Source organism: Lineus longissimus, chromosome 18 (assembly GCF_910592395.1).
Source record: "Lineus longissimus chromosome 18, tnLinLong1.2, whole genome shotgun sequence".
Classification (NCBI taxonomy): Eukaryota; Metazoa; Nemertea; class Pilidiophora; order Heteronemertea; family Lineidae; genus Lineus; species Lineus longissimus.
Genome location: NC_088325.1, coordinates 15727249 through 15744567, shown reverse-complemented (window position 1 = coordinate 15744567; position 17319 = coordinate 15727249). Strand labels below are relative to the sequence as shown.

Sequence of the window (17319 nt, the reverse complement as noted above, 5' to 3'; positions counted from 1 at the left end):
GAGGAAGAAGAGCGCCAATTGAACGAGGAAGCCATCATTTTAACGAGGGGAAGCAACATTTCACTGCCTGCCACAAAAACACTTTCAAGTAGAAAGTGAGCAACTCATGTGCCAGATCTGGTTATGAGGCACTTCATGACTTGTTGTTGTAATTCTTTGCTCAGGAACAACAAGCCTGACTTGAAGAACCAGGCCAGTTCCTGTGATTGTAATCAATTTGGCATTCAATTTCACTACAGAAATTAGTCCATATCTCAAACAATTAGCTAGCAACACCCGTCATATAATCATTTAAAGGTTATTTGAAGCCCATGCCAATAGCTTAGTATCTGTCTAACACCCATGCGTGGACGACAGCCAGAGCGGGTCACATTGAAGTATTATCAAAGAACCAACCAGAGCACCTTTGATAGTACCCTTTGAGAAAAAGTTTCAGGACAATCACAAACCTACAGGATGTTTTTTTGGTTGGGTTTTTATTGCAGCATCCTCTGCTCTCGGTCATAGGTGTCACATTACGACACGTTTTTACTGAGCAGAAGGTTCAACATGAACAGGAAGAAGTAGTTCCTTTCACACAGTATCTGATTTCATGACTTCAATAACTGGATGTGTTAATGACACTGGTAGTGTGTAACACCAACAAGCCAAGACGCTTCTCAACATCCGGGTTGCATTTGTGAGCAACCTTGATGGGTTTTAGGTTCAAAGCAGGTTTTCTCACTAACGTTGATGTTGTCTAAGGGCTTAACTGAAGGAGATAAAGCCAGGCCAACATTAGTGATCAAATTTGTTCTGAACAACTAGGCCCAGGTAACAGAGCTATTGTCATGAGAGGATGGCAGAGTTGAAGTGACCAAACTGGCTGGAACCCGGGTCATGAGAAGGGGAGCAAGAAATCAGCAGGATCCCTGGTTGTGAGAGACTTTGAGGGAATGCTGGAGACAAATCACAGAGCCCAGCTTTACCCCAGGCCCTGACGGACTGTGTGAGAATGGTGGAGTTCAGTTGCCATGACCGAGAAAGCCCAGGCCTGGGAGACTGCTGTGAGAGGGTTGCAGAGTCCGAGTGCAGAGACCAGCTGGACCCAGGTCATGAGAGATTGTGAGAGGTTGGCGGAGTCAAATTGCCATGACCGGCTGGATGCTGGTCATGAGAGATTGTGAGAGGTTGGCGGAGTCAAATTGCCATGACCGGCTGGATTCCTGGTCATGAGAGATTGTGAGAGGTTGGCGGAGTCAAATTGCCCAGACCGGCTGGATTCCTGTTCAAGAGAGATTGTGAGAGGTTGGCGGAGTCAAATTGCCCAGACCAGCTGGATTCCTGGCCATGAGAGATTGTGAGAGGTTGGCAGAGTCAAATTGCCATGACCGGCTGGATTCCTGGTCATGAGAGATTGTGAGAGGTTGGCGGAGTCAAATTGCCCAGACCAGCTGGATTCCTGTTCAAGCGAGATTGTGAGAGGTTGGCGGAGTTAAATTGCCCAGACCGGCTGGATTCCTGGTCATGAGAGATTGTGAGAGGTTGGCGGAGTCAGACATTTCTTGGCCAAATCTCTCAGCTATCTTCATCTGCATCAGACATGCCGCAGGATGAGATGTATCATATTTACTCTCCATGTTTTATAGCAGACAAGATAGAGCTAATAGAGATGCAAAGAAACAACTCTACATTTTCCTGTTCATGCATAAAGACAGAGAATAATCACTGCAGACAACAAATCTGTCTTCTTCTAGGTCAGCATCCCTGCCGATAAACCACAAAGAGAACAATTCTTTTACGCAAATTAATGAGCAGGAAAAAGATGGTTGTTTATGGAGTTTTCTTGGCTTCAGTGATGGGAGTCCAGAGTGTGAACAACTGTGTGTCTCTTGTTTCACTGCTATAACCAGGGTTACAAGTATAACAGTAACCAGAGTTACTAGCATAACCAGGGTTACTAGCATAACCAGGGATATTAGCATAACCAGGGTTACTAGCATAACCAGGGTCACTGCTATAACCACAGTTACTTATAGTGATGCAGTGATTTTTACCACCAATGGGAAACATCTGAAATATCAAAGGTCAGTCGGGCAACAGACAGGGATGCAACATGTCAAGCAGATGTTTTTTTCTGTGCACACCAGATCACCAGTTTATTATTTTTACGCTGACAAAACATCAAACTAAAAGACAGGCACCAATCACTTTGAAGCTGCACGCACAAAATGGCCATGTGTGCTCATTTTCCATTATTTCTATGACCGGGGAAAGTGAAGCGTTGTTTCTTCTGAGCGAATTACTTGCTCGGTTTGATAATTTGCAACTGTGAGTGAATTGGTCCGTTTGCTCTGGCACTGCGGCCGGTCATGGACAGATTAGATTTGGGGGCCTTCTCCAAACTGTATCATCAAGCTGATTGGTGGGCGGGTAATAATCACTGATATGAAATTCAGACAAGTTGGTGTGGGAGCACATTTGTGACTACTGGTTGTGACCCTGTCAGGGTCATACTTCGTGTATCAGCACTGACATGATGAGATGGGTAATGAGTGATGTGTTGGTCAAGCTGGGAGCACATTTGTGACTACTGGTTGTGACCCTGTCAGGGTCATACTTCGTGTATCAGCACTGACATGATGAGATGGGTAATGAGTGATGTGTTGGTCAAGCTGGGAGCACATTTGTGACTACTGGTTGTGACCCTGTCAGGGTCATACTTCGTGTATCAGCACTGACTTGATGTGATGGGTAATGAGTGATGTGTTTGTCAAGCTGGGAGCACATTTGTGACTACTGGTCGTGACCCTGTCAGGGTCATACTTCGTGTATCAGCATTGACATGATGAGATGGGTAATGAGTGATGTGTTGGTCAAGCTGGGAGCACATTTGTGACTACTGGTTGTGACCCTGTCAGGGTCATACTTCGTGTATCAGCACTGACTTGATGTGATGGGTAATGAGTGATGTGTTGGTCAAGCTGGGAGCACATTTGTGACTACTGGTTGTGACCCTGTCAGGGTCATACTTCGTGTATCAGCACTGACATGATGTGATGGGTAATGAGTGATGTGTTGGTCAAGCTGGGAGCACATTTGTGACTACTGGTTGTGACCCTGTCAGTGTCATACTTCGTGTATCAGCACTGACATGATGAGATGGGTAATGAGTGATTTGTTGGTCAAGTTGTTGTAGAGTAGACACAGTAGAACAATAACAAGAGAATCCAGGTGCAAAAGGCACAAAGTCCTCCTTTTGAGACAACTTTTCTGCTGACTGAATCATCTTTGCAATAAAAATGATGTCTTACTGCATGGTTTTCTATTGGATGTTTCAGGTTTGTAATGAAACGGTTTGCTACTCAGACCCAGGACACTGACAGTGGGATACTGTCAGCTTCATTTTCCCAGGAATATCTCATTTATTTGCGGAACTGCTTTTAACTGCTCTGTATAATGTTCTTTGCATTCGGTGAAAACCTGGTATATTGATTATACACCTTCTGCTGTTATTATGAGGGCATTTGTCAACAGATTCTATGGTGAGGGGTCAGGATTTGTGTGTCATGTTGTTTGGAGGAGTTCTTGTCAAGGGCTTTCAGCATCAAGAAGCAAGATTTTGCAGCACCAAAGTCATTATTCAGCTATCCAGCTTATTTTTACTGTGACACAAATCAGTCCATTGTCCACCAATCAGTCCATTGGCTACAATTTAATAACACAGATCACTAATCCTGTCAATCAGATTTCAAGATTAAAAAAGGTTCTCCATAGAGAACAATGCCAGTCTTCATAGACTCTGTGCTGGGAACCTATGATGCCAATCAACTAGCTTGGTGACACTAGGGAAACATATAGAATATGACTTACAGATCCTAACCTTTGGCAGGGGCTACGTTACATAAGACCATATAGCCAACAGGCTGGGCATATTTTGAATCCAGTTCTGACTGGTATTCCAATGAAGTCGGTTGAGGCTTCCAGGGAAAGAGCGGCTGCCATGTTTTTGGCTCATTTTGCCAAACAAATTTCACACAGACTGAAAATTCTGATGCTTTCAAAGCAGCAATCTCAAGGAAGGTAGGTACTCTTCTTTCTTCATGACAGTGAGTACAGTTTCGGAGCTCATTTTTGTCACACATAGTACATTTCATGACAGAAAGTTGACTTTGGACAAGTTCCTTGCATGCATGCATGTGCATCAGTACAACAACAAGAAGAATTCACCACTAGGGTTTACTTTTTGTCCATTTTATATGAGATTCACTGGCAAGAGAAATTCACATAAAAGTTATTGGATTCAATATTCTGATCATAAAAATCATTTAAAAAAATATCTTGGACATTGGATGACATCTTTCCTTTGACTGTGGAAGTATCTGTGCATATTTCCCACGATCAGGGTCTGATCACACGTGACAAGTTTAAAGTGTGTTTTACTCGGACTTGTTTCTTAATCAGCCTCCCCACATACTCTTGCTGTGAATGTGGTTCTCGGAGAGTTTGATTACATGAATGATGTCAAGAGCTTGTCTTCAAGTGTGAACAAAGCTTCTTAAAATGTTATGATCGGTCGAATGATAGGGTTAAACTACGGTGCCCGGCAGTAGAATAACTCATCACCAAATAAGTCAATCTTCAAGAAGACACAGCAACTCATGAAATGAGATCATTCAACATCAACTGAAATTCACTTCAGTTTTTAAATTACAAAGAAGTAGCTCGACACTTGAGACGTAAAGTTTGTTACAGTAGATTGATTGAGTTTCCTACAAAACTAGCAGCATTATTGGCTCAAAATTGATGAACAGATGCTGTAGTTGGTAGTGACACCAAGTGCTCAAAAAACCAACTAAAATGATCTGCATACAAAGTTATGACAATGACACATTATGCTGGCAGGTGGGATCAAACCACACTACTATCAGATGTTTAGTGGAAGGGAAAAGATTTGTATATAGATGGGAAGGGGTACAGTGGCTGTTGCCTATAATTAATAAACAAAACAAATTAAAAGGTCATGTAAAATTTAGCATTTTTATGAGAGCATATAATATCTCTTAAATAGAGTTAATCATTGGTGCAATATGGGTTACATTTAAAAGATGTTATAAAATTAAAAGAATATCAACCTATGTTTAAAACAGATAATGTAAGTTTTAAATATATTTGGCCCCACTATCCCGACTGTGGTGTAGCACCCGACTGTAACAGTTTGAATAGGGAATATTACTGCTATGGATGTCAGATAGTGGGTTCCTGGCATATGCAAACAAGTTCAATGGGCATAGTCAACCCACGCGGCGACACCAAGGACCGCTGGCTGATCTATTGATATGTTCGCAGGAGGGTGTCAAAGTCGGAGAGACAAAGAGCCACTTGTCTCTTGTAGGGGGTTCATTAGGAAGTGTTTGCATATGTTAAGCCAATAAACACAAGGTGTTAATCCAATTCAGTTTTGGGTTTGGCGGAGAAAACTAATCTTACATAAGTCCCAGAACAATATCATATGTCCTTGAGGCAATATTTATTACTGGGACCCAGTACAGTGCCGTTCTATCCAATATTCCTGGGGCTGTGGGAGAGGCTTCTTGTCTAAACAGTACCATTCTGCCCCCTCTAAGGCGTACAGTGGTAACTTACAAAGTTCTGACTAAACACAGGTTGTTGATCCTTCAGTTTTGGGTTTGGCGGAGAAAACTAATCTTACATAAGTCCCAGAACAATATCATATGTCCTTGAGGCAATATTTATTACTGGGACCCAGTACAGTGCCGTTCTATCCAATATTCCTGGGGCTGTGGGAGAGGCTTCTTGTCTAAACAGTACCATTCTGCCCCCTCTAAGGCATACAGTGGTAACTGATGAATAAATGGCTAAATGAAAGTAGGTTGAACACAAGGTGTTGATACTTTACAAGTGTATCGGGGAGATAACTGACCTTACAGAAGGGCCAGATGATAACTCAAAGACTGATGAATTCATAATGAACCATGACACCATGGATCTTTCTGATTGTGTACAATTCAATGACCTCTTGCAGTCTTCTCTGCCGTGACTCGATCCTCTTTCCAACGGAAACATGTGCATGCGACATATACCCCATGGAATAGGATGCTTCGAAAACTTGAACGAAGCATATTTTCAGTCCTGCTCTCACCTTGTACTTGACGACAATTTCTTTTCAGTCTTGACGACATTTTTGACAAACTAGTGAACCTCAACTACAGCATGATTATGTTAACGGCCACCTTCTTCACCCGATGGTCAGGGTTGAATGTTCTGGTGAATGACCCGTGACGTTCTATCCAATATTCCTAGGACTGTGGGAGAGACTTCTTGTCTAAACAGTGCTAGTGTGCCTCCTCTGATTCTAAGGCATAAAGTGCCAACTCATGACTGTGAAATGAAAGCAGGTTTGACACACAAAGGTGTTCATCTTTCAGTCCTAGATTTGGCAGAGAAAATAGTCTCAGAATTTCTCCCCAATTACATCATAAGACATCTTGAAAACGTTTATAACGAGGTCTAAATACCACATCACCCGCTAATCTTATTTGAAGGCAAACGGTATCAAACCAATAAAACTTGATGATGAATGGCCTGGAAGAATATAATGATGATTATAAACTCTTAAACAGTGCCTTTCCAAGACCTGATCAAGATAAAAATCAGGTCAATTTTCAATATTCCTGAATGACTCACCGTTCATCTCTCTCATGGCACGCACAAAATCAGTGGGATCCTTGAAACTGACAAAACCGTATCCTTTGGTTTTATTGGTTCGTTTCTCGCGGCAGACTTTGGCTTTTAGAAACGAGCCGTACTTACTGAACGCTCGTGTTAGGATTTCATCGGTGACTTCATTACCGAGATCACCGCAGAAGATTCGGAAATCATCTGGAAGGATAAACAAGGTCACTTAGACCAAACACCTATGTAAAATAAGAGCCAATGAATAATGGTAGAACTGACTGTCAACTGTAGTCTTACTCACATCATCATACCAATTCTTGTGTTTTCAAGCTTCAACCAAGAGTGCTACACAGGATCAAATTGTCACCAACCAGCAAAGCAAGAGTGCCTGCTATGGGACGCCTTTCAAAGAACACATTTGAGTGAATGGTGTCAACCCTGAGGACCAATCACTCAGATGGAGAGAGCAGATACAGAGCTCAGGCCACAAGCAGTGTACAGGACTGACGGTCAGGAAGAGTGAACATAAGATTTTGAATTTGGTGGTGGAACTTGTTAAGGTTGTTCAGGGCTAGTTCATCCACTAACAAAGCACTTCTGCCTAAAGATACCAACCTGATTCCCATTCTAACAAGCTGTCATCCTCCCAGGTTGTACCAGCGGCAGTCCTCACCACCTTTTTCTTCTTGCCCTTGCCCTTCTTGGATGTGCCGGCCTCATCGTCCATGTCACCACTCAGCTCCTCCATGTCCATCCCCGACATGCCTGTATCCTCCTCCATCATACTAGCCATCGGACTCGGCTCATACTCCACAACAGTATCCTCTGCTGCCGCAGGTTTCTCCACGGTTGGCTCATCAGTCTTTTCTTTCTTTGCCTTGCGTTTCTTTGCCTTCTTCACAGGGGGCGCTGTGTATACAATCTTTGGTTTGGCAATGATGACGGCGTCATTTTTTATTTCTCGTTGTTGATGGTAATGTGGCATCTGGAAAAGGGAAATCAAATTTGTCAAATCGACCAAATATTGGACAGACTACATTTCTAGACCAGAGTTAGACCAGAGAGTGGATGGCCTTCAAATGCCGAATATAATATGACATCAGTCAAGAAATCAACAGAGGAGCTCTACATTTCATATTCAACCCCATCCACTAATCTTTTTCAACTTCTTCTCCAGATATCACCATGAGGCTGTCTCCAATGGCAATCGACTGTTCAGCGTGAGTCAACTGCTGTAGCCATGTGCAATGGTGAAGTCAGCCCCTCCTCCCCAAAGATGAGTCCAGAGAAGAAAGTGTCTTACGTGGTGTGGGAACGGCCGTGGCATCATCCTCGGTGGCATGCCAGGTGGAGGTCCTAATGGTGGTGGTCTCATGCCCATTCCTGGTGGGCCCATTGGCGGGGGGCCCCTCGGTGGCATCCCCATCGGCGGTCTCGGTGCCATCATGGGTGGAGGCGGACGGGGATGTCTGTGCCTCAGCTGTGGGGGGAGGAATGATGGTGGAGGGGGTGGAGGGTGATGATATTGCTGGAGATTGGAGCCATTATCTGGTGGAGGTGGTGGTGGTGGAGCCACTGAAAGTATGAAAATAGAATAAATGATGACTAAGTAGACTGTACGTGCAGGTAACTGAAAAGTCTTGCCTGATTGGACTCTTAACAATGATGAAGCAGTGTAATGTGACAAACAAGATCTTTTAAAACTTATTAGCCACCTAGGTCCCTCTCTAGTTTCAGAGTGTACATGTATAGAGCCATGGACTACATCTAGTACATGTAAGAACTTATGTATGTCCACTTACAGGCATAATTAGTCTGCTGTTCATAACTGGCAGTGCTACTCGGTGGAGGAGGAGGCGGGGCTTGTAGCATCATTCCACTACCTGCTGGGCCTGCTTCAGTCCCCGGTGGTGGATGTTGTAGCTGTTGCTGCACATGCTGGAAGGTCTGAGCACCGAGGATGAACCGAGCCTGTCCAGCTATCCTCTGCGCCTCCTGCACAGTGGAGATCTCCTCCTCAAAGCTGGAAAACAAGAGACGAGAAAAAATGACATTTCGCTCATGTATTTTTAATGCTTCAAATTAACTTGTCAGACATATTGTGAAATATCTTGCCGGGGCTATTTCTCTGAAGAAGAAAACATCATTACCGAGGCCTTTTGTCTTTTCTTTACACAACACTGAAGACGAGCTGGATTAGAATGTTGCAAAATGGCATTCATGTCTGCACCTCAGAAATAGATTATCTGGCAATCTTGGAACCCTCTTTGAATACAAGTGCTAACTTCTCCTCTGTTGTGCACTCTCCATATATTGGACAATAATTCATACCGAGCTGGAGAAGTCATTGAGCACTTGTCTCAAGGTTGTATTGTTCACAGGAGAGGGCTCCTCGCACTCCCTGGATGCACTTTTTGGAGGTATTGTCCTCGTGAGACAGATGTCTTTAGAAAGGGTCATTTCCCACTCTCCCCCTCGAGGAGACGTCTCCTGGTTGTGTTATTTGAAGTCCCACCAGGACTGGAGGAGACGGTCACCAACGTATGAAAGACAGATGTCTTTAAACAAAAGATGTCTTCAGGTGTGTTTCCACATACGACTCCCCACTTGAGGAAGCTGCACTGCTTCTTTCTGTAGGGACGAGGCCTGGGATATTGACGCCAGGACAGAGTCGAGTCTTCAAACTTGTTTTTGCGTGGGAGTTTCTGAACCATGTCCACAAGTCTCACAGGTGTGGACCTGTACCACACGGAGTAGAGAAAAAAGCACACTACTGTAACATCAAAGTTGAAAAACGTGCTTGGTAGCAATATCAGATATTGATATTGGACTATTTTCTCTTGAAAAATAAAATGCATAGGCCTAGTGCTTTATTGGGAAAATGCATTACAGAACGTGCAGAATAATACAGGAGAGATAGGCAGGGTCAGTCTATAGCCACTTCGAAGGCGTTCCACAAACTGAATTCGTATGAAAATGTGTACACCCCGTGAGTAGATAGTTATCAAACGCCTGAGCAAGTTTGGTTTGTCTGCGTTCTCATTTACCGGTCCATCTCCGCTTCCATTTCTTTCATCTTGCTTTCTGTGATCGACGCCATGTTGCCTTTTTGTGGGGGTGGTGCACGCCGGGAAAGATGGCTTCCGCTCTTGGTTGTTTACGAAATTTGGCACCTTCGGCGGCCAAATTGCTCCAGAAAACGGCATACAATCATGCACCCGCGTTGTATTTCGCAAGGTATGATTATAAATGAGCAAACAGTAGCGTTTTCATTATTGTAGCACGGCTGATACAGCCACAAATCAAGTTCAACTGTTGACCTCTAATCTTACATAAAATGTGTACAATGCTGTACATAATGTACAGTGTACATTGATGTACATACTTCGCATACATAACCATGATGATATAATGTCATGAATTGCATTTTTATGCCCTTAGGATTTCATTATCAATCCTGTTGAATCCTGTACCTAATGTTACCTACGGTGAGCTTCTTGTATCGCCATGCCGGATCTGTAGTCTGTACTGTGGTCGAAATGTCAATAATAATGCCATCAGATCAGCCATGCCACTGACTGACGGAGAGAGTTTGACTGTCTCGGAGTCCATGATGGACTGTACTGGAGTGTCTGGGGTGATGCCTGACTGCCTGAACTGATGCGATACTGCAACATGTGGATGATGTGCTCACATCGTGATTTACAGTCCTCAGTCTGACCTACTCATCACAACATTGTGTCAGTGAGTTCACATCTTCTTGGATCACCACAATTTACCTTATCATCCTTGTAATTCTGTGGTTTTGGCTGTCATATCAGGGGTGCTGCCAAGTGGAATCCAGATGCTGAGTTCTTTGAGCAGTTCAGTTCACCAGTGTTGTTCAAGGAGGGAGTTGCAGCCCAGATGAAGAACAGGCCACTCAATGGTAGGTCCAGTCTGATCATTCGATCTTTTCGAAGAAGTTTGTTTGGCCGCTGGTCATGGTCATGGGTTTCACCTGGAACAGAGGGTCACAGTGGCTTTATGCAGTGTCCGAAGTCGGCCTAGGCCTTCTGACATGTTCTGACTGAGTGTGCGTATTTGATTTGTTGGGCCAGATTTTTTTGGGCTCTGATTTGTCTACTTCGAAAAGTCCTATGTGAGATAACTATTGTCATCTAAGCTCATTTCTGAACTTGTAAGTTGTATACCATTTGTACATGTACTTGGCTGTTTCAGATCGAGCAGAAGTCATTGAAAAACAGGTTCGAAACATCACACTGAACTTTGGACCACAGCATCCGGCTGCTCACGGCGTATTGAGGCTGGTTTTGACACTAGATGGTGAGGTAAGTGTGGAGCCTAGTAATAGAAGCCTGGACATGGATCTGAAAATGAGGGATGATTTGTCATGGAAGCCATTTTGGAGAGCACAACTACCATGGCACCAGTGACCTTAGTTTTAAAGTTGCTGCTTAAGATTGTTATTAATTAGTTTTTATCCATTGTTGAAATAACATAAATCAATGTCATCTTTTGTCACTTTCCACTGATTGCAGACTGTTGTGCGAGCTGACCCTCACATCGGCCTCCTTCACCGAGGAACAGAGAAACTGATTGAATACAAGACATATCTCCAAGCCTTGCCTTACTTTGATCGTCTTGACTACTGCTCGATGATGTGTAATGAACAAGCATATGCACTCGCTGTGGAAAAGTTATTGAATATAGAGATCCCTGAGAGAGCAAAGTGGATTAGAAGTGAGTGGTTGTGACAAGGTCAGGAAGACTGGGTGTGTTTCTCCTGTTGCTTCATGACAGTGACAAATAGTGATTTGATGATAGAAGAACATAAGATATTTTGTAGTGTCTTTGACAAGCCACGATTCAGTCACTAATTCCCTTGATGAAGAGTTTGAAAGTGTGTACAGGTAATAACCATACAAGCTTTCTGCCATCCACCTGAGAGTCGTTTGTAATCGATACCAAGAACTTTTCAGCTCTCATTTTGTGCTGTCAGAAATAAATGTTCATCTTTTCAGCCCTGTTTGGTGAAATCACTCGCTTGTTGAATCACGTCATGGGAATAGGATGCCACGCCCTCGATGTGGGGGCCATGACACCATTTTTCTGGCTTTTTGAGGAACGAGAAAAGCTGTGTGAATTCTACGAACGTGTGTCTGGAGCACGTATGCACGCTGCGTACGTTAGGCCAGGGGGAGTGTCGCTGGTAGGTTGTCCTTCCTATGTGTCCCATCTAATTAGATTCATCAGCGGACTTATTTTAAATCGTGGTCGTAGCTCACAAACCTCATAACTTAGGAGATTCTAACCAAATTCTTCTCTGTTGTCTCAACCTCTGCATACTGCAGTTAGGAAGTGTTTTGTTACCACTGTGGTGATCTTGTTGCTAGAGGTGCCTAGTGTCTGTGTGAGGCTTGTCCCCTGTCTAAGCTGGCCACATTGTGAGGCACCATAGACTAAGCCCCTCTCTGTCTTCTAGGACCTGCCACTTGGTCTAATGGACGACATCTACGAGTGGTGCTCCAAGTTCGGCCAGCGTATCGACGAGGTGGATGACCTCCTCACTCCCAACCGTATTTGGAAGCAGAGGTGTATCGATATTGGTGTGATCTCAGCCGAGGAAGCCCTCAATTATGGGTTTAGGTGAGTAGTTCATCTACAGGTATTGGTCAGTGTGGTCCCTCAATTATGGCTTCAGGTGAGTGGTTCATCTACAGGTATTGGTCAGTATGGTCCGTCAACTCTGGGTTTGGGTGAGTACCATGATAAGAAAGCAGGCCAGAAGGCTTTGTAATTAGATACCTTGGCCATAACTAATAACGTCCACTGAAATCAATCTCCTGTGAAGTTGCACCTTTTCCTTTCACAGTGTGCTGTTGTTGACAGTGCTGAGGGTAACCTGACGGTAACCAGTTGTTCTCTCAATTACAGCGGTGTGATGCTGCGAGGGTCTGGTATCCAGTGGGACATCAGGAAGTCCGCGCCGTACGATGCTTATGATAAAGTGGAGTTTGACGTGCCCATCGGAAGGAAGGGTGATTGCTACGACAGGTAGGGCATTCAGATTTCTGCTATAGAGATGCACTTGACATTTGCGTTGCATTGCATTTCTCCTCAAAGTGCTAGAGGTGCTAATGTTGTGATGAAGTTTTGTCAACATTTCTTCACTCTCTCCTGCATCTCTCTTGATGCGACAATCCCTGTAAATCACCTATCACTCCCTATTCCCACACATTATTATCTTCTCTCTATCCAGGTATCTCTGCCGCATGGAGGAGATGCGACAATCTCTGCATATCATCCATCAGTGTTTGAACAAGATGCCACAAGGTGAAGTCAGGATTGATGACAACAAGGTCTCACCACCCAGGAGAGCTGAGATGAAGGTATGAAGTGGAAGCTGTGACACTCTACTGCTTTCAGGCACCATTATTGGCTTGACAGTTCTATTTCTTATCAATGACCATAACTGTGAATATAGTTGAGGGTTGAAGTTGGTGACATCGCTACATTCAGGATGGCAGCAAGTTAGAAGTGGATGTAACAGATTAAAAGTGGTTCCTGTACAGCCAGTCACACAACAGCTCCTAACCTGTTCTACAGTACTAACTAACTTCCGGTATCTTCTTCATCTCTCCGTTCCAGGACTCGATGGAATCACTCATCCACCACTTCAAGCTCTACTCTGAGGGCTACACCGTGCCGCCTGGAACCACCTATACCGCCATCGAGGCGCCCAAGGGCGAGTTTGGTGTATACCTCATCGCGGACGGAGGCAACAAACCTTATCGCTGCAAGATCAAGGCCCCCGGATTTGCACATTTGGTAAGTCCGATGTTGCGTCAACTGATCAAGAGCGTTTTGATAACTTGGAGGCTCTCTTCCTCGTCTTCACTGTATTAAGCGTTTGTTGCGAGCCACTAGCAGTTGGCCTGAATGTCAACTTGGCTGCTACGGTTTCCTTCTACTCTGCAATTGGTCAACGAGGGGAGTACATTACAGACTATTGTCCACTTGGATAGGATATTGTGCTTGGCCGAGATGTCAGCAGAACTGCTACTGTACTTGGTGTTATTTGGATCAGTCTGGCCACTCCTCATGAGAACATCGACTTAGGGTTCTTAAAAGCGTGGCTTTATACTAATGGTTTGTTGTTTTATTCCAGGCTGGTCTCCACAAGTTGTCTAAGGGACACATGTTGGCTGATGTTGTCGCTATCATCGGTAAGTTGGATCTCTTGACAATAATATGCTGTCTTAGGCACGGTCGCAGCTAACCCTGATAGATCGAGCACGGTCGCAGCTAACCCTGATAGATCGAGCACGGTCGCAGCTAACCCTGATAGATCGAGCTGAGTTCTGGGATGCCTCCTAATTGTTTACATTCTCTTTCAGGTACCCTTGATATCGTGTTTGGAGAGGTGGATCGATAAAGTGTCTGACATCAGGAAATGACATGACCTGGCTGTAAAGAACGATGATTAAACTTATTTTTGTAAATACACAGACATTATCGGACAGCATTGTTGGAGAAATATGAATCAGATGCAGAAGAAAAAGTGTTTTCGTTTGTCTCAAAATCACTATAAGTTGATGTGAAATATCATTCAATAGATGTTTGAGATCTCATTTTGAACTCGAAGCTTACAAACCACTTCACCTCGCATGAAATAGATAGTCACATTATGAAATGGCATACACCGATGGTCTTTATCAAGTTGTGACATTCTTTTGATCTCTATTTGATGAATGACACTCAGATGAACTTGAAACTTGGCTGAATGTTAGATACTCTTATCACATCATGTAGATCTACTATAGCTCAGGTGACAGCCACGATTCTGTGTATACTGGTTTGGTAGTTTGAGGGGATGCACACCATATCACCATAGGAGCACCTGTTTCACACCACCTGGGCCCAGTTGCTCAATCAGTCATAAGAAACAGACCTCAGCATTGGCTCACCTGAGCGTCGTCTCCTTCAGTAAGTTTCACTTACAAGAGTCTTGTCGGAACCATTCACCAACTTCTACTGTGCAGATTGAGCCACCGGGTCCGGACAGTTAGCTGTGAGGAGTTTTCAGTGGGTGTATATTTGTATAGTTTGTTTTCAGTGTTCGAATAAATATTCAAAAAAATATAACAGTAGTCTTCCAGTTTTCTTTCCAAATTTGGCCTCATCAGCCAAAACCTTGATAGATGCATTGCGTTCTGCCAGTGATTATTGTGACTATTCATGTGAGAGAGTGTCGTAACTTGTTCACCATGTTCTCAGCAGAACAAATCTAATGGAGTGAGTCTGATCATAGTTAGTTTCATCATAATAGGGGCAAGGTGACGGCCTGAAGCCTATATCATCAAAGTAAACGTTGCCATCCTCTGAAACTGAACGTTGAAAGTCTATTGCTATCACTTGAATTGCCACACTGATGTTGAGCTTATGCTCTATACTGATGGGCCTCGTTCAAAAACATTTCTTGGAGTTGGCACTTATTTGAACAACCCAATCCTGGTCTGGATGTGGTTTACTGAATCATTTCGTCATTCTACAAACTCTGATCGAGATGCAATAGGAATGGCGAGGATTCCAGAGCAGAGCCAGCTTCTCGATCGTCTAGAACCCTCGACCATTTCAGGCCTCGATCGATTATCATATCAAGCATCCAAGTTATGCAAGGCCCGATGCTCCTCAAAAAAATTAACTGTCGCAAAGAGCGATCGTCGCGCCATCTCCACGAAAAGCGAAGAACTGAAATAAATGCTCTCGTTTTGCGGAAGGATTTCAGTTCCTCAATCTACTGTAAGATGGCGTGACAATCGCTTCCCATCACGTACGGTAAATTGGCGGGATTCCAAAGCAGAGCCAGCTTCTCGATTGTGCAGAACCCTCAACCAATTCAGGCCTCGATCGATTATCATATCAAGCTAAGGTCCTAAAACATCCAAGCTATGCAAGGCCCGATGATGGGCATCAACGGCTCCTCAAAAAAATAACTGTCGTAAAGAGCGATCGTCGCGCCATCTCCACGAAAAGCGAAGAACTGAAATTATTGCTCACGTTTTGCAGAAGGATTTCAGTTCTACAAACTATTGTAAGATGGCGCGACGATCGCTTCTCATCATGTACGGTGAATTGGCGGGATTCCGGAGCAGAGCCAGCTTCTCGATTGTGCATAACCCTCGACCAATTCAGGCCTCGATCGATTATCATATCAAGCTAAGATCCTAAAGCATCCAAGTTATGCAAGGCCCGATGATGGGCATCGACGGCTCCTCAAAAAAATTAACTGTCGTAAAGAGCGATCGTCGCGCCATCTCCACGAAAAAGGAAGAACTGAAATGTGTGCTCACGTTTTGCAGAAGGATTTCAGTTTTACAAACTACTGTAAGATGGCGTGACGATCGCTTCTCATCATGTACGGTGAATTGGCGGGATTCCGGAGCAGAGCCAGCTTCTCGATTGTCTAGAACCCTCGACCATTTCAGGCCTCGATCGATTATCATATCAAGTTAAGAACCTAAAGCATCCAAGTTATGCAAGGCCCGATGATGGGCATCGACGGCTCCTCAAAAAAATTAACTGTCGTAAAGAGCGATCGTCGCGCCATCTCTACGAAAAATGAAGAACTGAAATGAGGGCTCACGTTTTGCAGAAGGATTTCAGTTCTACAAACTACTGTAAGATGGCGCGACAATCGCTTCTCATCATGTACGGTAAATTGGCGGGATTCCGGAGCAGAGCCAGCTTCTCGATTGTCTAGAACCCTCGACCAATTCAGGCCTCAATGGATTATCATATCAAGCTAAGAACCTAAAGCATCCAAGTTATGCAAGGCCCGATGATGGGCATCGACGGCTCCTCGAAAAAATTAACTGTCGTAAAGAGCGATCGTCGCGCCATCTCTACGAAAAGTGAAGAACTGAAATAAATGCTCTCGTTTTGCGGAAGGATTTCAGTTCCTCAATCTACTGTAAGATGGCGTGACGATCGCTTCTCATCATGTACGGTAAATTGGCGGGATTCCAGAGCAGAGCCAGCTTCTCGATTGTGCAGAACCCTCAACCAATTCAGGCCTCGATCGATTATCATATCAAGCTAAGATCCTAAAGCATCCAAGCTATGCAAGGCCCGATGATGGGCATCGACGGCTCCTCAAACAAAATTAACTGTCGTAAAGAGCGATCGTCGCGCCATCTCCACGAAAAGGGAAGAACTGAAATGAGGGCTCACGTTTTGCAGAAGGATTTCAGTTCTACAAACTACTGTAAGATGGCGTGACGATCGCTTCTCATCATGTACGGTAAATTGGCGGGATTCCGGAGCAGAGCCAGCTTCTCGATTGTCTAGAACCCTCGACCAATTCAGGCCTCGATGGATTATCATATCAAGCTAAGAACCTAAAGCATCCAAGTTATGCAAGGCCCGATGATGGGCATCGACGGCTCCTCAAAAAAATTAACTGTCGTAAAGAGCGATCGTCGCGCCATCTCTACGAAAAATGAAGAACTGAAATGAGTACTTACGTTTTGCAGAAGGATTTCAGTTCTACAATCCCATCACGTACAGTAAATTGGCGGGATTCCAGAGCTGAGCCAGCTTCTCGATTGTCTGGAACCCTCGACCAATTCAGGCCTC

General features: G+C 44.2%; 2 protein-coding genes across 4 annotated transcripts in view; one reads left to right on the top strand and one right to left on the bottom strand.

Moving 5' to 3' along the window:
• The window catches only part of LOC135502015 (RNA-binding protein 42-like), a 45876-nt gene extending 35329 nt beyond the window's left edge, over nucleotides 1-10547 (bottom strand). Inside the window, exons 1-6 of one of the 3 annotated variants that reach the window (XM_064794453.1) lie at nucleotides 9726-9787; nucleotides 8481-8701; nucleotides 7982-8253; nucleotides 7294-7663; nucleotides 6688-6882; nucleotides 5151-6381 (exon numbers count right to left, since the gene is read on the bottom strand). In XM_064794453.1, coding sequence (XP_064650523.1) covers nucleotides 6356-6381; nucleotides 6688-6882; nucleotides 7294-7663; nucleotides 7982-8253; nucleotides 8481-8701; nucleotides 9726-9778 — 1137 coding nt within the window. In that variant the 5' untranslated portion in view covers nucleotides 9779-9787 and the 3' untranslated portion in view covers nucleotides 5151-6355. Of the gene's footprint in view, nucleotides 1-5150; nucleotides 6382-6687; nucleotides 6883-7293; nucleotides 7664-7981; nucleotides 8254-8480; nucleotides 8702-9725; nucleotides 9788-10457 lie in introns of those variants that run through there. The other 2 variants (XM_064794452.1, XM_064794451.1) reach the window with 2 other exon arrangements.
• Nucleotides 9810-14826, top strand: LOC135502014 (NADH-ubiquinone oxidoreductase 49 kDa subunit-like). The gene is made up of 11 exons (XM_064794450.1): nucleotides 9810-9915; nucleotides 10500-10606; nucleotides 10900-11009; nucleotides 11220-11421; nucleotides 11703-11890; nucleotides 12164-12327; nucleotides 12616-12735; nucleotides 12941-13070; nucleotides 13330-13509; nucleotides 13850-13907; nucleotides 14079-14826. Exons 1-11 carry the CDS (start codon nucleotides 9815-9817, stop codon nucleotides 14114-14116), a joined length of 1398 nt encoding a protein of 465 aa, XP_064650520.1. The 5' UTR covers nucleotides 9810-9814; the 3' UTR covers nucleotides 14117-14826.
• Nucleotides 14827-17319: the final 2493 nt, after the last annotated feature.